Here is a 27,065-nt window from a genome sequence, read left to right as displayed (position 1 = left end):
TCACTAGAGATTAATCCACACTTTAATAGTCTCCACACTTTATAAAAACATTTTCATGTATGTTGATTTTTAAACTTCCATAAATAGGCATACTATAGGGCTGAAACTTCTGCTGGGCCAATGGTTATATATTTGATGAAAGAAGAAGAAGACAAAGATGATGAAGAAGACGAAGACAGTGAAGAAGACGATGAAGAAGACAAAGAAGAAAGAGAAAACGAAGCCGAAGAAGACAAAGAAAAATTTGGGCATCAGATTGTTCGCTGAAAGTGTAACAGGTGAGCACTCAGACTTTGGACAAATTAGATGACTGAACTCTTAATGGAGTTTTGTACACCAAAACTGAGGTAGGAGCTTCCATGCTTCTGGTGTGCCTGTGATGACACCCTTACAACCGCCCAGCAAAGACAAGCACACAAACGCTGTGAAATCAGAGCATCGTTATTTTACAAGCACTTTATACTGGTGTAAACAACCCCACTGCTGCATCACTACAGAGGAACAAGCTGCCTGGTGTACCTTGTACATTCATATCTCTCTGTAAACCCAACGCTCAGCTACTGACTTAAGTAAAGAACACTTTAAGTTGAACACTTGCAAGCCTCCAAGAGCTTCTGATGCAATCCATGAAGGTTTGCTACAGCCATCAAACTCCTGCTACAAAAGAAGGCAGCTTTACTGGAGATGGAAAAATAAAGCAAATATGACGTCAAACTTAGCAGCAACTGGAAACTTCTGACTCACACATGCAAGAAATCACGATCAGCTGGTTAATGGCAACCTTCACCAGCCCAAGGTAGTTTCAAATGACCACTGACTCTCAGGGAACACCAGATTTGCTCAGAAGATAGTTTGTTGGCAAATTTAAGACCACATTTGCTTACATTTCCTCTCACTGGCATCAGAATTGGTGAACTACAAAACTTTAGGGGTACAATGGTATGGAAAAATGTTGTCTTTTCCTTTTCCAAAAAGAGATTGTAATTGTTTCTGATCAGCAAAGTCTTTGGCATGGGTGAATTTTAAAGAAAAATATGCCATCTTATTTCAAGAGACTCCTTCCAGCTTTTGGAGAACCAGAATGGCAAAAATGTAGGGCATCAAAGCTGGAAAAAAGCATGAAGAATGGGGGAGGAAAAAAGCAGCAGCCAAAATAGAGGTGAGAAATGTAATCAGAGCACCAGGAAAGAGAACAAGGAAGTTTTTTTCAGTGAACTTCGATAACTTTAAAAGAAAAGGATCTCCAAAACTACTTGTACTTTGGGGTTCAAACCTTACTTTAGATGATCACTGATGGAACAGCCAAAGCTCTGAGCAAACCATGTTCCCTGCCCCTCTTATTTTAGAATCTCTAGACTTGATCCTGGGCTCTGGAAAACTCCAAATTTTAAAATGAGTTGTTGTAGATCAAAGGGGGGGGGGGGGGTTCTGATCCAAGCCTAAGCCACCAACAACTCATTTACCTTTCTTAATCTTCACACAAGACAGCAAACACAGAGGGATAAATCCTGTTAGCACGCAGTGCTCCTGCGTATGGAAGACCGGAGCTTTACAACTCCTTCATGAGACTGCCCTGTAAAATCTGAAATTTCTAACCTGGAGGGAAAAGCCAGTTAAATTTTTGAAAGAAACATAGGAAACGGTATACTGAGACAGTAGAGAAAGAAACAAAATTGCACGTTATAATGCTTGGAAAGCCTTGAGAATTACTAAAAAATGCCAATGTATATTGTATATATGTATATATACATAAATGAGATTCAAAAGGGGGGCAGCAGAGGACCAGCAGACAGGGAATGTGTGGCCCTGTACAAACCAGAAAGCTCTCAGCATCTCTGGCCCTTCACACATGGCTTTAATAAGCCCTCAGAGAAAGGCCCCATACGGGTTACTTGACCCCAAGGAAACATAAGGCCTTACGGATGTGACAAATAATATGTAGGGGTGATGAGCACACACAACAAGCAAGCACAAGAGTCAAAAATAACTGCTTCTGGGAACGTGTATAATGAGTGAGCCCATCTTCTGTCCTGCTAGGGAAACCAAGTGGATAGAAATGGAGAGATTAACCATTTAAGTCAAAGTGATTACCCCACAGGCTTATTTCTAGGCTCTGAGCAGCCAGGGGTGGCTGCCACAGGGCCTACAGAGATTAAACTTGAGTCAGTGACTCTTTCAAGGAATGAAATTTAAGGTTTTTCATTCCAGGAATGAAAGTTAAGGTTTCACTGAGTCGCCCCCACTAAGAAACCCCATGCTCTCTGTTAACTGCAAAAGCAAGCGTTGCCTCCCGGATCAACCGCAGCCTTTGTGAATTCCCCGCACGGGCTGCCTTCCTGCAAAACAGAGATTTAGGAGCAGTTCAGCTGTGAAGCACTGCTGTTCCAGACTTTGATGCTGGTAGCAAACCAGAAACAGGGCAGATAACCCGTGAGAAGAACTGCTGTGCAAGTACAACCACAAGTTTTACAGAACTAAGCAATGTTGTGTGCTCAGTTCCAACCCCTGGGACTTTTGTACATGGTTTACATTTCCAAAGCCTCTTATTCCCTCTTCCAGAATTAAATTTATCTTAAAACAGTCTCCAAAGCCTGGATGAGGACCTGTGAATGCCACAAAGCAGACTGGTGGATGAAGCCGAGCAGAAGTACTGTCAGCTTTACAACATGCACACACAAATGGCCAGGGAAGCAATGATCAGAAAAGAACACTTGGGTTCCTTTTTTTGGCATGTTTGCTAGGACTCAGACTTTTTGTCCAATTTACTATAAAGAAAACTGGGTCTTTATGAAAAAATTCCATTTTCCATGATAATTAGCTGCAATGTCAGTTTGTTGTCTGAGTGTCTTCACGCTTGGTTTTACAGCACGTAACCGTACATCTGTTCTGTTAAAACGCTACCTTTACCTTGCTTTTTTTTTTGAGTTTTAAATATATTCCTTAAAACTTAACTAAATGTACTTACCCGAGGAACAGGATAACTATATAAAGACCAGTTAGTGCCTGGCATAGCATAAAACCAGAGGAAACTTTTCTCCAGCACTTAGCAGAAAGCATCCTGCAACCAAAGCCGCGTTCCTGGTGCCCCCCAGCCCAGACGGGATGGTGGGGATATCAGACCCCTGCAATCCCACAGGTATCCTTCCTCTACTCACCTCTTCCTGTAAATACTATTAACTCTCAAAAACAAACAAATAACAAAACAAAAACCTTAATAGTGTATAATCTGTCTTATGTATTACTTTACTGTAATAAAGAAAAAGATCCCCTTGTCCCTTACCAGCGGCTCATTGTGGGATCTGCTTTCTTCCCACTAGATCACTTTTTTTCAGGGATCACAGAAGGGTTTAGCAACTGCTGGTATCAGCTATTAATCCCACAGGGGCCAATCCTTTTTCCTAGAGAGCTCATTTTTTCCCAGCCACGTTGAAGGTAAAGAGGGGACTGTTAGTGATCTTTTCTCACATTTCTTGTCCTGGCTTCACGGATTGTGTCTCAGATACACAAGCTGATTCTGGATCCCTGAAGCCCCTTCTAGAATGAGAGAAAGCCTGCAAGTGTAATTAGCTTCACCTGAACTTCTTGTTTCTGCCTTTCAAGTGTCACAACGTTAAAATCTAGGTGTAAAAATCTGCAATGCAAATAGGAAGACAGAATGAAAATGAAGCCACTCGCCCCCAAAATGATGTAGCACCAAATGAAAACCTCTTGTTTACGCAGCAGAATAAAGGCAACTTGACAGAGCTTAGCAGTCACAAAAATATGAAAGAGCCCTGCTTTGAAGAGCAGCTGCATCATGCACAAAAATCTAGCTGTACAATTTTAGCTGCATGCCATACACAAGGCTAGTGGAACTTGATGGATAGTTGTAAAAGTAAAAAACAGGAGTTATACACTTATTAGAGATGCTGTGTGTCTTTTCTTTAAAAGAAGATTCAAATTCAAAAATAACATAAATGTGAAAATTGGAACGTGGCAGGCGGCTAACAAAAAGGCATCTGTTCTGGAATAAATAACTTCCAAACTCATATAAAACGAGCATTGTTTCGCATGAAGGAAAACAATGTGGAATTATGAAAATTCAGATCTAATCCCGTACCACTGACATCTTTCTGGAGATGCAATAAATAAATAAATAAAAATAAGAAATAGTATGAGATCAAGTCTTCTTTATTTGTTACCAAAACATGCATTATGATGTTACATTTTCCCAGAGCCACTTTGGATTTTTCATTTAAGGTCCTTTGTATTAGGCTGGAGTCTCTCTGTTGATGAACAAAAAACAAACAAACAAAAAGAATTCTACGTTTTGTATGTTAAACAACTGAATCTATACACCTGCAAAGTTTGGTTTGAGGTTTATTTGCGGTGGCTTTGTTTTAGTAAAAGCACAGCTCAGCAGGCATTCGTCCCCAAGATGGTGTTGCTGGAGAGCACAACACCTAGGAGTGAACTGGAAGGTGACTCCTCTGCAGGGTAGCGACATATGCCATACAGCTAGGAGAGAAAGGAGTGTGAAGCACAAAATGTTTGTTTGTAGAACCCTAAACTGCCCAGATTCTCTCTTTCCTAGAAGGAAGGAGAGAATGACTCACCTTCACTCACCTTTCTGACAAATGTGGTTTGAAGGAAGCATTTACCTCTTCTTCCCCAAAGTGAAGACAGAGTTAAGGACACTTACACTAAATCATCTTGGCGAAGAAAGTTTGATGCCACCAAAAGGTCCTCCGAAAAGCAGCCATTAAAAAGCAAATGGTTTGTTCACGTATTTTGTGTGTTTGTTACTACTGTCACCACCCACCAGGCCAAAGGAGCCCCACTGGCTATTTCCAGGATGAAAACAGCAAGAGAAAACGTGATCTTTATTTTTATAAGGATATTGTTTGGCACTAAATCCTTGGTAAATACAAGATACCATAGTGAAATAGACCTTAAATACTTGTAAGAAGCAAGAACCTGATAGGAACTGATCAAAATAAGCAAAACTGAGTAAAGCAGTAATTCTCAAAATGAGAATTTCAGCAATTTTCAGCAAAATGCTGAAGCAGGGGCTGCAAAATCACCTTTTAGCACAGTGGGCTACCAGTTACAAATTCAGCTTTTTCTCCGTGGTCACCCTCTGACATCTAACTTGGCCATCTGGAACAAATTCAGAAGGAAAGAAGGGAGGCTGAGAAGGGAAAAAAAAAAATGCTTATCAGGCAAGATTCCATTGCCTCCACTGAGTGCAATATGTGTTTAACAGGAATGGGAGGAGAGGATGCACAGCTGCCTCTTGTCTCTATCACAGCATGGCTGTTTCCAGTTCTAGTGACTAACAGTACAACAATTTGTAACACTTTTTACTAACAAAAATAACAAATAGGGTTAATTTATAGCACTCAGGGAACACACGTCAGCTCTCATAAAGATCTCAGGCAAGATGTTTTTTTCCCTCTACACATTAAAGGAGAGGCTGAGATATCACTCACCTGAGCCCAGTGAGCGTGGCTACCCTGCATGCCTTCTGCTGCCAATGGGGAGACCGGAGGACAAGTGCCAAGAAGACAATTTAGACATCAGGTGGGTCAAAATGCCCTCTCTGGAGTTAAAAGTCTCTCTGCTGACCAAAGCAGCCCCCTGGGATAACAAGGTGGGCATCCTGTGTATGTGAGGCAACTAAAATGGGATGGATCTGTGTAATATATCTGACAAACAGCAGAATGATGGTAGAATTCAAAAAAAAAGACCATAAAATTCACCACTTCCAATCCAGAGGCATCTTAACTTTGCAGCCTGCTTTTATTTAACAAAGACTTGATCTATATTAGGTCTGCTCCTACAGTCCTTTTGTGTGCAAAATGTCTCGCTGCTTCTCACAGAGGGAACACCCTGTGGCTGGAAAAAGATTACTGCCAGGAAAGCAGCTACATCCTTCAGTCATAGCTCTGTGGTGGAAGTTGGGAAAGTTTAGACAGTGATTTTCTGCCACTTGTTCGATTCTTGGGAAACAAAAATTGTGCTTTTCGTAGTCTGTAAACCTAGCTTACAACTTTGCACTGCTCCCTGTCGATTCTCTGTAAAAACTGTGAGGTAGTTTGACAGAACTTGGAGTGAAAAACGTGGCCTTTTAGCCGAGTACTTATTTGAGAACATTTATTCAGCAACTGAAATGACAAAAAGCTTGTACTACTTATGAAGACGAAAAGGTAAACACAAATCTACTTCAATACCTACTGGATTTCCTGCTTAGTAGGCTGTCAGGAGCCTGCAACTACATTCACCAACATTTCTGAGCACCAAAAGTTACAGCCCTAAATTTAAATGTTGTGATTTAAAAAGAAGTTCAGGGCACAAAGAACTCCAGTGCATTAACAGGAGCTAACTTAGTCTGGCTCTCTATAAACTTTGCTTTTAGAATTCCTGCCCAATTGTTTTAGATGCCTTCCTTTCAACAAACCAGCCACATAAAATTTGTATTACCACTGCGTAATTTAGCATTTCCTCGAGTGTAGCTGTCACATTCTCCTACATGGCATAGTCCATGTGGGATCAGATCAATGCTTTTTAATTCTTCTTGTTGATTGGTTTAATAAAATATGTCCATGAAAGTGTTTCTTTATATAAGAGGTATGATAAAAAAAATATATATATATCCTTATGTAAAACAGAACCAGCACACCTTCATGAAGTGACTACAATGCAGAGGGAGTCAAGATATTAATGGCAGCCCACAGGGTGGATCTGGCTCACGATACGGTTCCTTTCAGTCTCAGAGATGAAAAATGGGGTGAGGGCAGTATAAACCTCACTATTTAAGCATCTCCTACCACCTAGACACAGCCAGAAGTGTAAAGGTGTTGGCAGGGTTAGCACTCGTGCAGCCAGGCATCCAGATGTGGGGGCTCCTGCCACAGCTGTGTGGATCACAAGCAGGGCTCAAATTTGGGATCTGGTCTCTAGCACAGAGGAGCGTGGATCTAATTCATTTTTCTGTCACTGTGAAAGACATGAATGAGTTGCAGCAACATTTCATGCTCTTCAATATTTTGTGCATGAATCCAAAATAAATGCACTTACAAATCTAAATATAGTCTCTTACTGTTAACAGAAATCAACCGGGCTATCTCTGGGAGGAAAGGAGAAAAGAAATGTAAAAATACTCAAAAAGCTGACTTTGCTTACTAAGATTCTTCTGTATGGTAGTACAACTTCATTTTAAAGTGAAGATTCCTCAAGAAGTCCAATAAATTTCTTCAGAATAGTTGTACTCAAACGCACCCTAGTTGAATTGTGAAAGTAAAGCATAAATTAAGAGAAAATAATGAATTTATTTAATTCTCAAATTTGTGCATCCCATATTGTCTCCAAATGGCACTGTCCAACAAGTAATGTTGTAGATAAACTCAAATGCCTAGTTTGATATAAAATTTAGTGTACTTACAACAAGTGAAAGGTGAGCAACCAAAAGCCAAAGAGAACAGCTGTTTGTTTCATCATGTAACAGCAGCAAAAGTACCCACACAGTGTCTCATCCCTTATCTAAATGGAGTCCATTCAGCACCTGCAGAGTACCTCCCTCTCCCTTTCCAGCCTTATTTTATTCCTCTTTTTCCTCTTTTTTTGGGGGGACTGACAGCAAGTGTGCCAACTCTGTCCATATTCTTGGGAATGTGGAGCCTTATTTCCCTCCCCAAAAAACTGAGAAAAGAAATTCATGTCACCCTGAGACATCAGCCAAAGACTTGGCATACCGACACAAACATGATCAGAACCAGTAGCGCACCTTTTTCTCCACATCCATAAAGAACTGGTGCTCCCTTTAAGTTATATGTTTCTTAGTATCTTAGTTGCTATTTTTCCTGCCTAAACAGGCCTAGACTTTAAAAAGCAAGATGGCAGACACTGCATTAAGCATTAAGGAGGAGTGCAAATTATGTCCAAAGCCACGTGTAATCTGTAGACCAGTGCTGGATGTGAGAGCTCTTTCAAAACTGAATCCTCAAAACACATTCACTGTTCTTTAGCAGGACCCACCACTCGTCAGTGCCAAGGAATGCAGAGTTTGGTAACACCTTCCAGGGATAAATACCGGGATATTTAAAGAATAATAGTCTCAGTACTGAGTTAGGAGAATATTTTGATCAAATCCAAAAGAGCAACATGTACAGAAGAGCTGAAATGGAGAGGGATAATCCTGTTTTTATAGATGCCATCGAAACGCACCATTTTGTACAGCCCGGAAGCAAGCACCCCACCAAGATTTCCACAGATGGCACAGGTGGGGAGGACAGAAGACATGAGCTCCCAAACTCCCAAGTACATAAGACCAGAAAGGGAAAACAAATCATCAGCAGAATCATTCCCCAGTTAGAGAAAAAGTGCTGCCACAAACATAAAGCAAACAAACAGGAAGAAAAAAAAAGACAAAACCCACAGGGAAAGAAAAAAAAAAACAAAACACATCAATCTCCGCTGGTCACTGGAATATAATGGATTACTTACAACAAAAGCAGATTATTATTTTTTTTAACTGATAGCGTGTTTCAAGTTGTCAGCAAGCTTTTAATTACATTCAGAAAGTTGGAGTCTATTGCATGGAGTAGACAAATTAAGCCATCCAAAATAATAATAAAGTTGCTGATTCGCTAACATTTTTAAGCGTCCAATTCATGTGCTTAAATACATTTTTAGCAGTATCTTCTTAATACCCAAATACATTCACACTGGTAACTTCAGCACACTGACTGATGGGATAATTTAAAGTATTTCAAGGAGGATATTTGGGTCTCTTGAGGTTATATTTAAAATTTGGCAAAATAGAAGGAGAAATTAAAGCCCTGACATACATTAAGACAGAACTAGACTGTCTGGAAACAAACAGGAACTCCACCGATTTTTAAGGCCAGAAGGGACCGCTGTGATTGCCCATCTAACTTTCTGCACAAAGGACCCCATAAGATTTCACCCCCCCAGATCCTGCAAGTATTCTGAACCTGAACCACAGCCAAACATCCCGCACAGCGACACCCTTAGTGTCAATCACCTAATTCAGAGTTAACAGTTATAAAAAGACTGCCTTAATTTTCCTTCCGATTCATTAAAACATTTCAGGTTTGAAATGTTGTCTCTACTTTGTCATCTGCCAAAATACAATCACCAAATCCCATTCGTTGTTTTTGGTATTAAAGCACTCCTAGCAATCTGTGTGGTTTATTATTAGTATTTGCACAGTAAATGGTAACTCATAACCAACACCGAAGGGATATTGCCTACCAGGAAAAGAATGAAAAGTCACACTGACTGTATCCCCATTTGTGTGGTCAAACATTCACTTTTTGTTCCTTCCCCCATGTTTTGGTATCAGACCCAGGGATGTGTCAAATCCTAGGACATCTGGAGAGATGAGCTGAATAGACAAGGTTCACTTACCATTTATTCTATTAGCATTTTTTGAAACTTTAAATACATGCCATGTTTACCAGAAATAACCCAAGGTCTACAAGTGTTTTCAGGGTAAGAATTTTCCCCAATATTTCCCAATTCTTGCCTGAACGCTGGCAACCACATTTTCCAAAGCTGCTTCTATACTTGCTGTAATCACAAACTTTATGGCAGAAGGGGCAGAACGTGAGGCTGGTCATCTTTTCTTAAATGCTGCGAGATTCCACTCATAAATGTACTACTTTCATACAGTATTACGGCACGGAAATCAAACTTAATTAAAGTGCATTTTAAAAAACACGTTCAAATCACCTTCAAAACACAACTCTTGGAACTTTTATTTAAAATTACCCTTGAAACTTTGTTATTTGTTTATGCCGCTACTGCTGGCTGATATTTATCCACGAAACAGGTAAAGAATAAAAAATAGCCCAAAGCCATGATTTTAAAATTCATTAGTGTTTGTAAGACAGGCTTCTTACAGCATTAAATGCCAAGCTCTTGGTGTCTGTTCAAGATCTCTGATGTCTGATCCTTACAAAATAAATATTTAAGGCCAAATTTGATAAAGACAGAGCTTAAAACATGCCATAAAAATACTTTTAACAATTACTACTGTGAGTGCAACGATTTTTTTCCCATTTTCAGCATAGAACAAAAATAATTTCAATACCCCATTAGAACATTTTTAATTTCACATTAGAAGCACTAGAAATCAACAATCTAACAACATGGAGATGCAAAATGAGATATGAAGCTTCATTGCCCACCTTTCTTCTTGACTGGCATTCTTCTTCCTACTCCTGGTTGCAAGCACTTATTTAGGTATTAACGATGGACTACTGGAGCACTGCGAGGTCAGTATCTGGCTATCTATTGCAAAACACTTCTACAGTTCAGTTAGGAAATGCAGCTTCAATCTTCATTTCCATCAGGACTTGCTGTTTTCTTGTATTGGATTTCCGATGCTTCCCATAAATAAGAAAAAAAGGGGGAAAAAAAGAAGCTTTTTGATTTAAGAGATGCTTTCAATTTCTTTAAAATATATTTGAATCTATAAAAATACAAGAGAAAATGCTCCTTGGCAATACAAAACCCTATTACAACTCCTCTTCTGGCAGCAAAGTTTGAAAATTAAAAGATTTTATGTAATATAATTAAGGCACAGTCCATCTCTAGGCAGCTGTCTCAGTACTCCACCTGTACATGCTCAAAACCACGTTATTTGGAGGACAAAAAACTCCCAAATAATCCAAAGAAGGAGGAAGAAAAAAAAAAAAAAAAAAAAAAAAAAAATCCAAAGTGACTCTTTAAACTTCGTTCACTTCTTGAATGAATTTTGCTAGCTATGCATTGATTACACAGCAGACTGAAAAGGTCCCTTTTTCCTCACCAGACAACAGCCTTCAAATATCACCCTCTCACCCACCAGAAATCACTGGCCAGTCACTTTCATTTTTATTATCTGCAAGCCACCCAGCCTTACGGTCTTTAATGTCCCTCTGATCCTCCCATGTATTAAAAGAGAGGATTGAAAAGGAGGAAAGCAATCCCTTGACCTGGAATTATTAAAGTGACAGTGCTGCTCACTGGGCACTTTGGCAAAGCAGATTGCTTTCTAGTGGAGTCATTTACTTCATGCCATTTCTTCCCTTGCAAAGCAGCCACCTCGTCAGAGAGGGATAAGGAGAGTTAGGAGAAGAGCTTCACAAATGGTTCATTTTCAGAGATAATGAAGGATTACTGAAACAAAAAGCAAGCCATGAGATCAGTCCAGAGTTTCCCACTCAGAAGTGCAGCTGGTTGGCTTCAACATGAGCTCTCTCTCTCCCCCTTTTTCTGAAAAACAAAAAGAGAGAAACAGAAAAGGGATAGATTTTCCTCATCTAGCTCATTAGGAAAAAAAAAAAATACTATGAAAAAGGTGGACAAGCTCCAAATGCTTCCCTTCCCTGCACGAGGAGCTGTGATGCACATGCCAGGGCTTTGCTTTGCATCAGCTTCTTTAGGAGACTGGAACTGAATTGGTGAAGGGGGGGGGGCTGTGTTTTGCTCTATAATGTTCACAACTGAGATCTGTCTCAGCTTCCCCACCCCCCCTTTTCTTCTCCAGCCCCAAAAGGGGACTCCCTGGTGCTTTTTGGAGCGGGACAGCGCAGAGGGGGCTGGCTTGCCCTGAGGAGAATTGGGGTGGGATGCAGAACCAGGGTGGGATGCAGAACCGGGGGAGCTGGGCTAGATTTAAGGAAAAGGACCATTTTCCTCAGGATGAGGACGGAGCTGGGGAGGAGGGAGGATGCAGCCGGGGTTACAGACAGACACAAAGGAGGAAAAGGGGGCGACAAGGCGAGAGGGGGGAAAGGGCAAAGGCAGGGGTCGGGCCAGAGAGGGGGGACGGGTCTGAGGGGAATGAGGCCGGGAGCCCTGAGGGGAACGGGGCCCAGGGCCTGAGGGGAACGGGAGCGCGGGCCCTGAGGAGAATGGGGCCGCGGGGCGTGAGGGGAGAGGGTCAGCGGGTTACCCCGAGGGCTGGGCCTCCCCCCATGGAGGGCTCCTCGCTCCGCTAGGGGGAGTCCCCGCGTCTGGGCCGCCGGCTGCAGGCTCCCCGCTCAGCCCCGTCTCCATGGAGGAGCCGCCGCCGCCATCCGCCGCCATCCGCCGCCATCCGCCGCCCCTAGCAACGGGCAGCCGGCCCTCGCCCGCCGCCCTCGCAGCCAATGGGAAGCCGCCGTGCTGCGCCGCCCGGGCGGGGCGCCCAATCAGAGGCGTTCTCTGAAACCTCTGAAGCAAGATGGCGGCGCCCACAAGGGGGAAGGCTGGAGATGGGAGGAGCCGTGCAGCGAGGGGTGGGAGGAGCCATGTGGTACGGCGCCTGGGAGCAGCCATGTTGTACGGAGCCGGGCGTGGCGGCGGCCATATTGGAGGCGGCTGGGGCCCTGAGGCGGAGCGGCTCGGTGAGAGGTGGGCGGGCGGGCCGCGGCTCCGGGACGCCTCAGAGCGCGGTGTGGGGTTTTTTGGGGGGTTTGTGGAGGGAGCTGGGACGGGAAGCTGCAAGGAGCCGCCTCCCGGAAAGAGCTGCTTCGGTATTTCACCATTTTTAAGGCTTTTTACCTCAGGAGGGTCGGCGGGGGGCGAGGCCCAGCGCCGCCGTCGCTGCCTCCCCCCTGTGTGTCCTGAGGTGAAACCGGGCACGGGCCTGCAGTGGGCTGCGGGGAGCGGCTCCCCGGTCAGGGAAGGGATTAGGGCAAGTTTGGGAAGCGGATTTAAGTTTGGGAAGCTCCCCTCTGTGGTAGGATATCTAGAAAAGGCGTTTTAGCCGCTAAATGCTCCGCCTGATCAAAAACTTGGAAGCTTTCTGTCTCGATACAGCTAGCAGTACCAATGCTAAAAGCTATTAGTTGTGGACTGTAAAACCAGAGTATACAGCCTCGTGATGCAATTAATTCTTTACAAAGCATGTTGTTTTTTTTTATTATTATTACTATTTTCGTTTTGACAGTGAAGTCAACTTAAAGCTGCCCAAAGCAGTGGTGCTGTTGGTGCACTTCCTTGTGCCACTGGCAAAAGGAATTGCTGTATCAAAGGTGATCAGGCTGGAAGAAAAGCGCTAACACCTCCATCATTGAGCAGATCTCCTGTGGGAGTTTAGCAAGTGGTTTATCTATAGCCCCAGGGTTGGTGGTGCTCAGGCAGGAGTGTCAGGAGGGTGAAGCAGCCCGTTTTGGTACTTAAATTCGCTTAGAGCACTTGTTAAACCCCAACTGTAGCATGCACCTGCTAAAGAAAGCAGTTTGGTAAGGTTCATGTAGTCAGAAATGTCAGCCTTCTGCAGCTGGATCGTGCCCTCTACATCTGAAAACTCTGCTGTGAAAAATAAGAAATGAAATAGTGATTGCGTACTGAAAGAGAATCTAAATGTTCATTTGGTACGTACTGGGGGGGTGTAACTGATGACATTTCTTTGCTTGTTCCCTATGATCCAGGACTTCAAGATGACAGGAAGAGAATTTTTTGAACTAGATTCTCCAGTGCAGAGACTATATTTGGAAAGAATAAAACGGATGGAAATCATACAGAAGTTGCTAAGTGAGCTTCCTAAAGCAGACCAGTAAGTGTCAGTAAAATAAATGAACTGCAGCAAACATTTAAAGTCTTTTGGAGGCTTTTTTCTTTGCTTTTATATTGCAAATCTTCCTTGCACCTACCAAAATACTCAATTGCAAAGGTGCTAATTTTTGTCCAGAACAGAAAACTTGGTTTGTGTATTTTTTTTTTAATATGTTTAGCTCACTGTTCTTGGTGGTCCTGCTCAGCTGCTTTCTGGCATGAACTCTGCAGTGCTTAGGATTCCAGAATGGCTTATTAGCCCTGACTAGCTCTGAGCCTTCATACAGCCCTGTGCTAGAGCTAACAAATTGTCTAAGAAACAAATGTTGAAAAGCATAAGGCAGATGTCCTTGTGGTTCTGCAGGAATCGTCCTGCATCCAGCAGAGCTGGCCTGGGGCCAGAACCGAGTGAGCATCAAGCTGGCTAGTTTCTGCATTTCTTTCTGGACTACTCCCCCAGGTGAGAATGAAGCAGCCAGGTGGTGGAGTAAAAGTAGACCAGAGCTGTACACCGGGCTCGTCAGCAGGGGTTCTGCGTGGCTCAAAAATAAGTGTCTTCTGGGCCTCACAGACATTTTTGTGCTTTGTGGCATAGTATTTCAGTGCAAAACCTTACTGGTCCTGAGCTGGTTTCCACGTGTGTATCTTGCATAAATTGTGTACGAATAATTTAGAGTAATGGGAAGCTTTTTTTTTTTTTTTTAATAGGATGAAATTGCTGTCTAAGCAAACTACAGCTAATAACACAGGGCCTCCCCACACAGGTGAGAAAGGATAATGCCAAGCCTTTATCCTTAACGTTACTGGTGGTATAGCTTTGTGTAGGATCTGCTGTGCTTGCATGCAACCTACAGCACTTCTTCCCCAGAAGGCCTGGGAACTAAGAGGGAAGCAAATACCTCAGTGGTGACATAGTAACATCTTGATAGAAACTGTGGTACCTAGAGGTTATTTGGCCTTGGGAAGAAATAGCTGTCATAAAACAATGGCAGAATGTCCCAAAAGCTCGTGGTTTTGATGTGAAGGAGCTAGTATTTCTACGACCAACCAACCCTGCCATCCTTCCTTTTCTTCTGTGGAGTACAGCTGTTCCATATATCAGTAATGATATCAGTAACTTGATGAGATTCAGCTCATCCTGGGTACATTAATGTACTCGGCTTTGGTTTCTTAAATACCAAGCTAGATTTTAATCTGTCCTCTGCACGTACGCATATGCACACGTGCATTTCACTTTGGCTGTAAATACAGAATAAAATAGCTGGTTTTCAGAAACGGGGGGGATATTCTGTGAATGACACCAGATACTGTGGGAATGGTGATTTGACAAGGGAACAGGCCCATTTCTTAAAGCAAGCAAACACTGTGACTCCTAAAGGCAAGAGCTAGGTGCTTCTGCTGAATAAGCATACGCATAACATCATAGTTGAATAGTTAGTAGCATTTTTTTCCTGCTTGAAAACATAATGTGTACTACGAATGAAAGTATTTTCCCATTCAGAAGGAGAAATAATTGCCATTATTGATGTCAGATGCTGGTAACATTAAGGTTTTGCAAAATCAGTACTTAAATGTGTGAGGTCTTTGGTAAGGTTTGTCAATGTTTAATGTTGCTCTAAGCATTAAAATGGGGAAGAGTTTTCAATAGGTGGATTTTAAAAATCACGTATTTTAATTGCTAAATGCTTTAGGGATGGTCACATTTGGTAATTTTGCAAATGAATAAGACGTTTGGCCTAGCGCAAAATTTGACCAGTTAAATATTTGATTTTCTTTAGATCTTTAGTGGTAAATTCAATGTATGACAAGTTTTAAAACACCCTTAATGTAATAACACTGGCATAGCCTCAAAGCCAAAGTGCCTTCCAATTAATTGCTTTCCACATTTGTGCCACATTCACATTTGTGGAAACCTGAAGTGAAGCATCGTTGCCATTAATCAACTGACTGCCAGGTATAATGATACAGGTAAGAACTCACAACTTCCTTCTGCAAGTCCAGTGAAATAAGCCACGGACTGCTCATCAAACTGGTGCACATTTCCGTTTCCTCTCTTCTGTTGCTGTGATGGAATGCACTCCAGTGGGAACTGCTTGTCAGGCTAATTGCTGCCTGTCTCTGACCAGACTTCGTTCCAGTCTGTGATCACCGTGTTATAGATTTTACCATGTGTGAACATCTCTGTTGCCATCATTGTCCCCCCCAATCTATACTGTAAACTCTTGAAAACTAAATCTGTACTTCCAGTTACTCAGGCTAGAAATGAGGCTGATCTCAGGAGCTAGCTGGGATTTTTTCTCAGAAACCATTCTCCTCAGAAACTCACTGACTAGGAGAGCAAATGTGTTAGAACTTCCATTACTTGTAATAAAAAAAAATGTAGAAAAGGCTTCTCAGTGTTTCTGACACTTCATTCAGGACCCATGTGTAAGCTCAGGCATAGAGCAAAGGACGTTGTGCTGGTTGCTGCTGAAAGTAATGACTAATTTCATATTGCAAGAGATTTACATCCCTTCTTACTGCAGAGTACTCAGAAATGAATTGTAGCACATAACTGTAACTTGTTTTTTTACACTTGTTTTCCTTTTTTTTTTTTTTATTTTTTCCAGGAACATTTGCAGTCATGGATCATACTTCCTTGCAGGAAATTCAAGCTTATGTGGCTTAACAGCAAATAATTACTTCAGGAAGATCCTAAATGTCAGAAAAGCTGCCATAGCGTCTGCTTTGCCAATGGCTGTTATTCCATTTCTCTCAACAGTAGCAGTATATGAAGTCTTTGTGCGCGAACCTTTATTTGCAGGTAAAACTTCATTATTTGTTTTAAAAAGGCCTTTGCTTTCTTGAAAATACTGGCTGCTAAAGAGTGGTTTGAAAAATACATTGGGCAGCAGTGACTTCCTCAAGCTGTGAGTGGGTCAGTGCAGCAGGAGGTGCTCCAGGCACACAGCACAAGTTCCCTGAGGCCTGTGGAGAGGCCCCTGGTGGAGCAGGCTGTCCCCCTGCAGCCCATGGGTCCCACATGGAGCAGATCTCCATGCTGCAGCCCCCCCATGGGTGGAGGAGCCCCCGGTGGAGCAGGTGGATGTGGCCTGGAGGAGGCTGCGGCCCATGGAGAGCCCCTGCAGGAGCAGGCCCCAGGCCGGAGCTGCAGCCCGTGGAGAGGAGCCCACACAGGAGCAGGAGGCCTAGGGGGAGCTGCCGCTCATGGGGGACCCATGCTGGAGCAGTTTGCTCCTGGGGGATGGACCCTGAGGTACGGAGCCGTGTGGGAGCAGTTCCTAAAGAGTTGCAGCCCGTGGGCAGCCCCTGCAGGCTCAGTTCAGGAAGGATGGCATCCCGTAGGAGGGACCCCATGTGCTGTATGTTGACAGTGAACTGTTCTGTCTGTCTTGCAGGTGAGCTGAACTGTGAAGTCTGCACTGTGGTCAGAGGAGGATTAGTAGGGGCTGTTGTGGGTGGTCTCTATCCTATTATCATGGCTCTCCCTGTGAATGCAAGCCTTGCAGCCAGGTATGTCTTCTTAACCTGCAGTGAGTGAAAAATTTATTTTGTCTGTCACATCCTCAGTTCTCAATTTATGTTCTGTGGATTTCCAGTCTTTGCACATCTATCCTTTTGCATGGTTTTCCTACATGGAAGGGAATTTACATTAATCAGCTAATTACAGGGACAAACGTAAGAGCTGTGCTGTCAAGATGTACAAAACTGATCCAATGTAAAGCACTTGAGTTTAGCATGGAACCGCCAAGCCATGTGCCTGGGTTTCTTAAGTTGCAGTTGCCGCCCTGCTGAGGGGTGGAGATCGCCCAGTGGTGCTTGGCTGGGCAGCTGAGAAATGTTCCTCATGCTGAGTTTCTACCACTCCTTTTGTTCCTTAGGTATGCTTCATCTCCCTTGCCAGGGAAAGAGAACTTACTACGCTTCTGGCTCACGGTTTCTCAGCCTATCTTTAGGAAGATGAGTTTTGGTGTGCTGATCCAGGTTCTGACTGGATTTTATCTCGCCACTAAGCAACATGGAATATACATCAAAATACTAGAGAACATGAAGCCCAGCAGGGATCCTGAAGAGCTAGAAGCCTGAAGTGAAAGAACTTTCCAATTGCCTTGGATAAGTAATAAACAAAGAAGTTTTTGCTTGCTGTCTTTTTTTAATACAAACAAAAACAAGGTCAAGACTGCTGATATTCTTTTCAGCTCTGAACTTAAATGGAAATTAAGCCAGGCAGAACGAAAAATTTACTGAAGTACACATTACTAAACAGGTCTATAAGGACAGATGTTTTTCTTGGGAGATTGAAAAAAATATATTTTATATTGTATGTTTAATGTTTGGCTCTAAAGTGGTGATGCTGTGTTTTCTGGAACCGACATAAATACTACTGAAAAAAGTTTCTTAGTGGTACTATTATAATAATGCAACCCACACTGATTAAAAATAAAAAAAAACAGGCTAGATTTTTTTTTTGAGATTCTGTAATGTCTGAATATTTTCCTTCCATCCACAAGGAGAGAATTTCTGCAAAAATCATTCTGTCTAGCCTGTTACATGGGTCACACTACAGAGGCACAGGCTGCCCAGAGAAGCTGTGGATAACCCATCCTTAGTGGTGTTCAAGGCCAGGCTGGATGGGGCTTTGAGAAACCTGGTCTGGTGGAAGGTGTCCCTGCCCATGGCATGGGGGTGGAACTGGATGATCTTTAAGGTCCCTTCCAACCCCAACCATTCTAATATGAATACCAAACGCAGTAGGAAGGAAAATCAGCAATCTTCAGTGTATTCTCCAGTTTGAGAACTAAATCAAGGCTCTTTCTGCAGGAGCAAACATCTCAATCACAGTAAAACCTGGGATAACTGAGCAGCAGCCACCTTCTCATAAATTTTTACTGTTCCCAGAGGTGCAAACTGCAATGTATATATTAATGACAATTAAGCACCAAGTCTCTTAAGTGGCTTCATTGAAAATTTGTGCTTTGATACTGATGAAAAACAGGTTAAATGAGTTTCATCATATTTATCTACTTTTTCCTAGAGACAGACTTGTAACAGACTTGTTGCAGCAGGGAAATCATGCATTCTGCTTCTCTCTAACGAGGAGCAGTGGCTTCATTTGTACAGGCAAGCAGCAGAACAAGACATCCACAGCAGTTACACAAAGTAAGTTTATTTTGTTTAACCTCAGGTATTTCTGTGAGCTGTTCTGATCCTGGCCTGCATCTGAGAAGACATCATAGCCTCACCTTAATCACCCCTCACTTCAGAGATTCTCAAAAGAGCAAATGTTTTACTTGACAGTGAATTGTGGTATTTCCAGGAATTGTATCATCAGGCTTTAACCAACAGAACCACTTAGCAGTGGCAAACAAGTGTATTTTAAGCTATTACTTTGGAGCAGTATTTTTAAGAATGAAATGAGTGGCTCAGTGCTCGTTATTTCAGCATTTAACAAGGTGTGGTTAAAACACTATAAACAGATCTTCACACTTCAGGTGTGATATTCAAAACCACCTTCCATTCCATGCACTATTTTTACTTTGGTATCAATTCAAGTTATAATTATTCTCGCAAGTAATCAAAGTGAGTGCTGTGATATTTAATGGTCTGATTTGGACAAGCTATATTTTTTTTCTAATTTTAAGGTGGAAAAAGTTATGCAAGAAGAAACAAAATAATTTCTCAATGTCTATGAATAAATTGTGAAGAGCAATACTTGCTCCTGCCATAAGTGATGAGTACACAAATTGCAAATACATTTTTAAGTTATCCTATGTGAGGTCAACGGTCAGCTACATTCCCTAGACAAGAAGCTAAATATCGCGTCAGCAAAGGTGTTGATTAAAAAGAGAAAAAAAAGGATATTCTTCAATCATACCATATGTACTGCTCCTTAACAGGGGAAGAGGCTCTCAGAATTGAGTTAAAGACTGAAATTGTGTTTCAAGGCTCAGCAGGACATGCATGAAGAAGAGCTCTCACTGAATTCTGGAAAAATACTGATTCAATTCTCCATTTCATACCTGGGACACAACATACCTTGTTCTCCAACTCAAGAAGTCAAAGGAGGAGCTGTGGCTAGTTCCTGGCCTCCTGCCAGTCTGAACAAACTCCTCGCAAACACTGCCTCCCTCTTCGAAAAGCTCTGAGTTAAGATGGGTCTCGGTTGTACTCCTGCCACTATTCCAGCAGCAAGGAACCAGTCACAGCTTGTGCGTCACAGGGCTGCCTTTTACTGCTTCCTTAACACACCTGCCTAATACATCTACCCTATATACCAATATATATAATATATATCAATATACAGATATATATTGGTATATGGGGTATATACCAATATATATATCAATATATTAATATATATTTTGATATCAAATATGATATTAATACCCTATATTGATGGACTTCAGACAACTAAAAGTCTGAACTGCTTCCCAAAGGATGCCAAGACTGGCTGTAGAGATTAAGATAAATTCTAAAAAACAAAACAAATAAACAAAAAAAAAAAAACAAACACTAAATTTATCTTCTCTGTTTACCATTTTTGATGGCAAATGTCAATACTACGTTCAGTTCCACAGACCCCTGCCAATGACCCCCTCCTCTCCCCATCACCCACTATGTACTGTTCCTGGCCTCCTGAGGCCATTGATCAGAGGCACTGCTATTTCTCCACGTCTGTATATTCCATTTAAATTGAGTGAAAAAACGTAGAATCGGCTACTGCTGAGGTGCAGTTTTACACTGTTAATCCATGGGGACCTCTTTAAACTCTTTATGGGTTTAAACGTTTACTCTTTAAATACAGCCTATTTGAATAGCCACCATAACTAAGAAATCTGAAGTAGCAAATACAACCCTATAAATAGAAGATTGTTGATGCTCCCAGAAAAACTTTACAAGCTTTTGTGAACAGTTTTAAAAACTTTTCCGTGCTAATCTTTCATGTTAAACGTCTGACGTGGTTTGGTTGGTGTGACAACGCCTGCTCAGATTTAATGGTGTCGAGCTCTTACTTATGTAAAAGTAACAAAAAAAAACAGGCTACAGAACATTTTTTTCAGAAGGATTTAAGCTGGTAAGTACATTACAGAGAGACCTGCTGGTAGATGGTTGCATGAAAAGGAACAAAAAGCGCTGTGCTACACCAGAGGCACCTGCTGAGATGAGAAGAGAGCAGAAAGCTGAAGTCACACCTTAAAGTGACGGAGTTTGACGTTGAGCTCTTTCTCTTTGGCAAGTAAATCCATGCTGTGCTTTTTGTAGGCATCAAACTGCAGCGAGAGCTCGCTGTACGCCTGCTTGCTGCTCTCTAGCTCCTGCTGGAGCTCCTGGAGCATCCGATCATAGTTTGCTGCTGCACCTTTCACAAAGCGCTTCTCTGCTCGCAGCCTGGCCCTCTCCACGCTCTCCAGCCTCCTCCCCAGCTGCATGATCTCTCGCTGCTTGTCCTCCAGGGCTTTGCCCCTCTCCATGGCCAGGTTCAGCAGCTGCTCTTTCTCCTCGTTTGCCCTCTCCAGCTTGGCCTGCAGCTCGCTGTCCTGAGCCTTCTGCTGGTTCTCTCCGTCCTCTACCCATGCGGCGACTTGTTGGTGCTCCTCCTGGATGCACTGCAGCTGCTGCTTCAGCAAATCGACCTCCGAGGCGTGGGCGCTCGCCTGCTGGCTCTGAGCTTCCAGCAACTCCTTTTCACGCTCCTGGGCTCTGCGACTCTCGTAAGCGCATTTCTCGTGTAAGGAGTCCAACTGCTGCGAGAGATTTCGGGCCTGGGCAGCGAGCTGGAACACTTCGGCTTCCTTCTCCTGGACGGTTTGGCTGAAGAGAGCCTCATTCTCCTGCCGCAGGCGCTGATTCTCCTCCCGCAGCTGCGTGTTCTGCTTCTTGTGCTCGTTCTTGAAGTAGATCATTTTCTCGTGGTTGCTGGCCAGGTCCGTGAAGCGCTCCTCCAAGTGCCGGATGCGTTGGCTCTGCACCTTCAGTTTCACGGCGTCCTCCAGCCTCAGCTTCTCCAGCTCCATGTTGAGCTGCTCCAGGCCTTTGCAGTGCTTGCGTGCGTCATCTGCTTTCTTCTTCAGCACACAGATAAGGCGATGCTGCTCCTCCAGGCGCGCCCGCAGCAGAGCCTTCTCACTCTTCTCCTCTTCAGGGCCTTCGCAGAGCACCTCTGGGCCTTTTGTCAGATCTTCCCCATCATTGCCCACCTCCAGATCGCTTGCGGGGCTGCCCATCCCTGCTTCTCTCTCCTCCTGAGCCATGGAGCCACTGTCTGACACAAAGACAAAACATTTTATAGCCGGCAGTTCTCGAAGTGACATTCAGCAGGTTTAGAGTACCCCAAAACTGTGCGCCCAACACCACTGCACCACGCTGGGGGACTTTCTCTGCAAGTCCATCACACCACTGGCACAGTAGATGGGGACTCCCCAAACCAACAGCAGCCTGTGCGGTCCCACAGACCTGGATTCAAAGTCAGGCAGACTGAAGAGAAGGATGCCAGACTTTGCAAAAGCAAACAACCGTAGGCTTAGTCTTTATGCAAACCTCTTCATTTGCTGATTACCAGCCCTGGTAATTATTCCTCCTCAAAGCACTGTTGTTGTAGCTACAAGAAGTATGGTTATATTTAGGTAAAAAGCCAGTAAGTGATAAAACTGTAAGTAACTCCTTAAGCAATCCTTTTCCCCTGCCTTTATTTTCTCCTACGGATGCAAATTTACATTACATCTGTATAATACAGGTGCTATTATAGACACAAATAAAACATGGAGGATTAGAACAATCTTCTAATTAATAAGATTTTAAAAATATCTTGCCCATTAAATGTGACTGAATAGCCTTACCCTGAGCTTAGAGATTTAAGAATAAAAAAAGATCATTAAGGACTGGTAATAATTACTGAATGCACTGTGATATAAAGACGGTGCCCGGAGAACCGGTTCCGTATTTGAGTTTTGATGCTGATTCGCTGGATTATTTTAGGCACTCAGGTTATAAGTCTGGCTCCTCATCTAAAAATAAAGGAAATAGTTGTTAGAGTAGCACCACCATCGTTATCAGTGCCTTATCTCAGATACTACCCAGGCATATGAAAAGCTTGCCTAAAACTGAAGTACAGAGTTTGCATTCAGACCTAGCCCTGAAACCACACAGCACCTGGAATAACGTGCTGATAATCGGGGTTTGGGGGTTTTGACTGGAGGTGAGGATAGGCCAAGAGCAAAAGTCCTAGAGAAGGGACTAGAGGAAGGCTGAAAGACAACGTAGAGCAAAAATGAAGGCAAGACACGGACAGATTGAGAGCTTCATGGGGGTGACCATCAGCAGGGTCCACCGTGCTGCGCTCCCCTGCTGCTGGTGCCACTTTGGCTCCTGCCAAAACACTCGGCAATACAGGAGAGAGAGAAGGACTAAAAGATTTAGGCCATCCGGTGGAAATGCACCAAAGAGAGGGGTTTAGGGGGAGAAAGGTTTTCTCTCACCAGCTGCTTGTTTTCCTCAGCCCATTTGTTGCCACTCCGAGCGCATGGTTGCCGTGTCCATGGTGATGCGGGGCTCGATCGCTCACGCCAAGGCTCGTGCCCTCGTCTGGGCTGCTCGGGGCAGTCCCGAAATCATTGAAATAGCTGAGACTGTTTTTTAGCAAACAAACGCTGCTGATGTTCCCAAAGGCATTCACGTTCAGCAAAGCAAAGAGGATTTCCTCAGGCTTGAAGTCCTCTCTCTCAACTTGCACCCAGAGATCACAATGGCAGAACACGCGGAAGGGGCACGGGTTAGGAGAGAAGACACAGCCCTTGCCCTAAACAACCCACAATTTTATTCAGCAAGTAAAGGGTAAAGGATACAAAGCAAACAAGACAGGGAGAGAACAGTACCAGGTCTTTCAAAATGGTAAAGTCAGAGTGAAGCAGGTCTCAACACTGGCAAAGGCTTGCAGGCTTATTTGCAGAAAGGAGACAGTAGAAAAAGAAATGGGAATTTTCTGAATATAGAGCATGAAAGCAGAGCTGGGACTCTGAAGCATCTGGTTTATAGGAAGTAAAGGTGGTGTCATTTAAAACACACAGGTATACTGACATAGGTGCACATCCTGCTGCCCCCCCATCCAGGCTGAAATCAATTGTAAAATGAAAAAAATAAAAATAAAGGTGTTGCATTTCTCCCAAACATTTTTCTGGGCAAGGATGAATACACATGAAGACATCCTAGGAGTATAGACGCTTTGTTGTAAAGATAACTGGAATTAAGAATCAAAGCACAGCTATTCATTTATCAAACTGCCTTTTAACAACAGTGATGTCTTAATTATATGCCTTGTTTGGGTTATGGATAACTTTAAAACCTCTGTTTGTGACAGTAAAGATAGAGGAAGTTAGTTTCCTAAAATTTTTTTGTAAGCAACTGCAGAAAGTTTACATTTTTCAATCTGCATTTTATCAATCTGGAACATGCAACTGTAATTAGGAATTACTATGAATTTGGTGTAAAGCTCTATTTATTACAGAAACCATGTCCAGAGGAACATCCATATTGTTTGTTTGTTTTTTAAAGTGTACATTTTGCATGACTTTTATATTTCCAACCCAAAATCCTTCCTGGTTTACATGATTAGATCCAGCCCTTACCTTAATACATCAACATAATATTCTTTAGCTGGAGGTGAATTTGTAAAGTTTCTGCTCTGTAATTATATCCTATAGCATTCATAGGGTACTTGAAGTACATTTTCCACTGATACAGCAGCTTGGTTTGTAATTGTTCATGGCACTGATGTTCATCTCAGTAAGACAGCTTTGGCTTTCTTGCATGTTAGAATAAAAGTGAAACAGTAAAAAGGTAAGCATGGATGGTAAAAATCCTTAAAGATCTTCAAGTTAAAGATTTGTAGCATGATGCAGACTCCATTGAGGGCTGACAGTGATAACAGTACAACTTTAAATAGCTGGCATTGTTAAGCACTAATATACTTCTCAGACACTTCTGTGACCATCTCCGCTGACCTCATGTAAATTCAGAAGTCTCACATTTGTGTGGTGGCAGCTATCTTTATATATTGGCCTATGATAGTCATCATTTCCACATATACTTTAAAAAAACTATTAAAAAGTTGGGGGAGGGCAAGCAAATTTTTGTACTAGAGGGCCTGTTTCAGTCATTTGGCTCTTTTTTTAAAATCTAAATGAGCACATAATGCCACCATGTCATTTGTTTGTCATTATACTAATTAAATACAGGGGCAGTGCACAGGTACATCTAACGTTCATGTTCCCATAGTTTTTGGAAATTTAAACCAAGTTTTGATCTAGACTGCTAAGCAGTGTCTTTAGAAATAATGACAAAATTCTGCCTCTGTCTGCAGGATGGTGGAAGAATAGCAAGACAGAAGATACTTCATCTGACCAAAAGACAGGAGTGGTACTGTCACAAACCAACCATTCTGACAGCAGTTAAGTTTTTAACTACTGAAAGCTTGTGTAGCGTGGAACACGGAAGACTACACGCACTTGCCTGCAAATCTGGAGCGTCAACCCCATCCCTTCAGTTGAAGATCCAAAACTTTTGACACAGCACTGCATTTAAGATTTACAGGAAATAAAATTACAAATTATATATTTGTTAAATTGTAGGTCATGCTTACAGCAACCTACCTTTTAAGATGAAAACAAAATCCTGTAGACAGTGAATACAAACAGGTGTCTCTGCCAGATGCTTACAAATCTTTGTTTTTGTACGAGTAGGGAGAGATGCACATACTACACTTCAGAACTATCTATTTGGATTTAAATGGTGCAGCAGTGACTTTGCTTCCATATTCTTAAATAACCACCTCTGAGAGGGTGGTGTTTTGGAAAAGCAAAAGGGGAATCCGTGCCAGCTCCCAGTCTCATCCGAAACACCTGAAGCAGTAAGGGACAGAGACTGACAGCCACTTCTGGCATTTGTAATCTCCAGACTGCCTGGCTGATGAAGGAGGACACAGGCTCCCAGCAGGCTGAATAGCACCTTTTTTCCCCCACTCATGGTGTAAAATAAATACCAAGTAATGCAAGCATTTAAATTTTTATGATAAAATAAAGCAACCCAGTCGGAACTGTGAAGAGCCCTCTTTTCCTCTGTAAGCTTAGGTGCTTTACCAGCCTCTAGACCTCTGCAGTTACAACAAATAAATGTACGTTTATTTTCAGAAGCATTTTCTGCCTGCATTTCATTGTATTGCATACTCACACTGAGTAGCTAACACAAAACACTGATTTTTAATAAACATCAAATTCTTAATTAGCTTTAATAAGACTGCTTTTATTTAAAAAAGTAATACATTTTGTATTTTATGCGTTTATCTTCCTTCAGTGGTACACATTTCCACACGTGACAAATTCCATTTCACATGCTGCAAAGCTACCTAAAGCCAGCCCGCCATAACCCCGCGTTCTCCTAACGGTGGCGCTGAAGAACAGATAAATTACTTTTCGCAAAAATACAAGCTCATAATAGGTATAGGTACAGAAAATGAGTACACTTTACAAAAATAAATACCCAACATTTATCATTCGTAAAACTGGCAAGTTTAGATCCTTTGGGATAGCATTTGAATGAAAACGTTTGACCTCTGTGACTTCAGCATTTAAAAGGAACATCAATATACTAGCAAGGTAATTAACAAACATAGAAGCAAACTTTATAACCCCAACTTTCCATAGTACATCAGAATCAACAGTCCTCTACACCTTGCAGAGTAAGACATCAACAGTACCATTTCATGTAGTGCTTCTTTCATGGCAGAAGCAACCTTCAGATCATAGAAATGTGTAACTACAGACAAAGGGACTTTAAAAAAAAAAAAAATCTGCACGCTCATATTCCTAGCTGGAGATCCAATATAGCATGATGAGGATTCAGCCAGAGAAACGTGCTAATGAGCATGAACAAAATGCAACCTGTTGCTACCTTACTAATAACAACATCTCACAAACAATCCAAGTATACAGAAAGAATTTGCTTGCTTTTCCTTTTTTTTTTTTTTTTTTTCCCCCTGGCAATTTAGCTTTAAGGAATCAGCAACACTTCGGTTTGGCAACGCAAGCATTCAAGTATCACAGCTACCTCTACCTCTGAATTCTCTAAGTATGTTCTTACTTGAATACATTTTCAGTGAATAAGAAATAAAAGCAGCCCTTCGATTTACATAATCATCTTTGGGCTGGATTTTAGTTTGGAATACGAAGTGACATTTGACAGCACAAGAACAGAAGAGCAACAGAACAGAGACTATCAAAAGAGCTGCTGTGTGCCTCTTCCAAGTTTCACCCCCACACCTTTTAATTCCATTCCCAGGTCGTCTTTTTGACACTAGCAATTCAAAAGCCACCTTATTTTGTCAGTTTTGCAACCATTAGCATCCTCAGAGGTATCGTGTCTTCTACCCATGTGTTTGGCAAGTTTATCATCTTCTCCCACAGGGCACTTTCATCTGAAGTGGAATCCATCCAGTCTACTGTAGTTCCATAGCTTCTGCCTAGAAAAACGTCAGGTTTGAAGAG

General features: G+C 42.4%; 4 protein-coding genes across 26 annotated transcripts in view; 1 reads left to right on the top strand and 3 right to left on the bottom strand.

Moving 5' to 3' along the window:
• The window catches only part of DLG2 (discs large MAGUK scaffold protein 2), a 1,046,667-nt gene extending 1,034,565 nt beyond the window's left edge, over nt 1-12,102 (bottom strand). For all 10 annotated transcript variants that reach the window (XM_084519823.1, XM_084519802.1, XM_084519813.1 and 7 more), the window contains exons 1-2: nt 11,945-12,102; nt 10,194-11,262 (exon numbers count right to left, since the gene is read on the bottom strand). In XM_084519823.1, coding sequence (XP_084375949.1) covers nt 10,194-10,212 — 19 coding nt within the window. In that variant the 5' untranslated portion in view covers nt 10,213-11,262; nt 11,945-12,102. The remainder of the gene's footprint in view (nt 1-10,193; nt 11,263-11,944) is intronic.
• A 23-nt stretch (nt 12,103-12,125) lies between these two features.
• Nucleotides 12,126-25,625, top strand: LOC311438298 (transmembrane protein 126A-like). 5 transcript variants are annotated; one of them, XR_014694064.1, is made up of 7 exons: nt 12,126-12,377; nt 13,407-13,531; nt 16,140-16,333; nt 16,929-17,043; nt 17,412-17,647; nt 18,566-18,690; nt 24,887-25,625. XR_014694064.1 is itself a non-coding variant. In XM_084522505.1 (5 exons), exons 1-5 carry the CDS (start codon nt 12,141-12,143, stop codon nt 17,614-17,616), a joined length of 876 nt encoding a protein of 291 aa, XP_084378631.1. In that variant the 5' UTR covers nt 12,126-12,140; the 3' UTR covers nt 17,617-17,899. The 5 variants fall into 5 exon arrangements, 3 of the variants coding, with proteins under 3 accessions (XP_084378631.1, XP_084378632.1, XP_084378633.1); XR_014694065.1 differs by lacking the exon at nt 24,887-25,625 and adding an exon at nt 19,428-20,048; XM_084522505.1 differs by lacking the exons at nt 18,566-18,690; nt 24,887-25,625 and having other exon boundaries at nt 17,412-17,899.
• On the bottom strand, nt 18,682-24,874 carry CCDC89 (coiled-coil domain containing 89). 3 transcript variants are annotated; one of them, XM_084522269.1, is made up of 2 exons: nt 22,424-24,874; nt 18,682-21,793 (listed from the first exon to the last, which is right to left on the bottom strand). In XM_084522269.1, the coding sequence occupies exon 2, from the start codon at nt 21,780-21,782 to the stop codon at nt 20,718-20,720; it is 1,065 nt and encodes a 354-aa protein (XP_084378395.1). In that variant the 5' UTR covers nt 21,783-21,793; nt 22,424-24,874; the 3' UTR covers nt 18,682-20,717. The 3 variants fall into 3 exon arrangements, with proteins under 3 accessions (XP_084378395.1, XP_084378396.1, XP_084378397.1); XM_084522270.1 differs by having other exon boundaries at nt 23,007-24,874; XM_084522271.1 differs by having other exon boundaries at nt 24,153-24,874.
• Nucleotides 25,626-25,796: 171 nt separating the features above from the next.
• SYTL2 (synaptotagmin like 2) overlaps nt 25,797-27,065 on the bottom strand; it is a 54,779-nt gene continuing 53,510 nt past the window's right edge. For all 8 annotated transcript variants that reach the window (XM_084519109.1, XM_084519113.1, XM_084519111.1 and 5 more), the window contains one exon: nt 25,797-27,040. In XM_084519109.1, the coding sequence (XP_084375235.1) occupies nt 26,895-27,040 (146 nt within the window). In that variant the 3' untranslated portion in view covers nt 25,797-26,894. The remainder of the gene's footprint in view (nt 27,041-27,065) is intronic.

The sequence above is a fragment of the Aythya ferina genome (genome assembly GCF_964211825.1).
Source record: "Aythya ferina genome assembly, chromosome: 1".
NCBI lineage: Eukaryota > Metazoa > Chordata > Aves > Anseriformes > Anatidae > Aythya > Aythya ferina.
The sequence above is the reverse complement of the archived record's forward strand: the minus strand, read 5'-3'. Positions and strand labels throughout refer to the sequence as shown.

Excerpts from the sequence above, each read along its gene's own strand:
- CCDC89 (XM_084522269.1), bottom strand. The coding sequence starts at position 21,782 with ATGGCTCAGGAGGAGAGAGAAGCAGGGATGGGCAGCCCCGCAAGCGAT.
- LOC311438298 (XM_084522505.1), top strand. The coding sequence starts at position 12,141 with ATGGGAAGCCGCCGTGCTGCGCCGCCCGGGCGGGGCGCCCAATCAGAG. Across the intron at positions 12,378-13,406 it reads CCCTGAGGCGGAGCGGCTCG|GACTTCAAGATGACAGGAAG; the intron begins GTGAGAGGTGGG and ends CCTATGATCCAG. Across the intron at positions 17,044-17,411 it reads AATGCAAGCCTTGCAGCCAG|GTATGCTTCATCTCCCTTGC; the intron begins GTATGTCTTCTT and ends TTTGTTCCTTAG.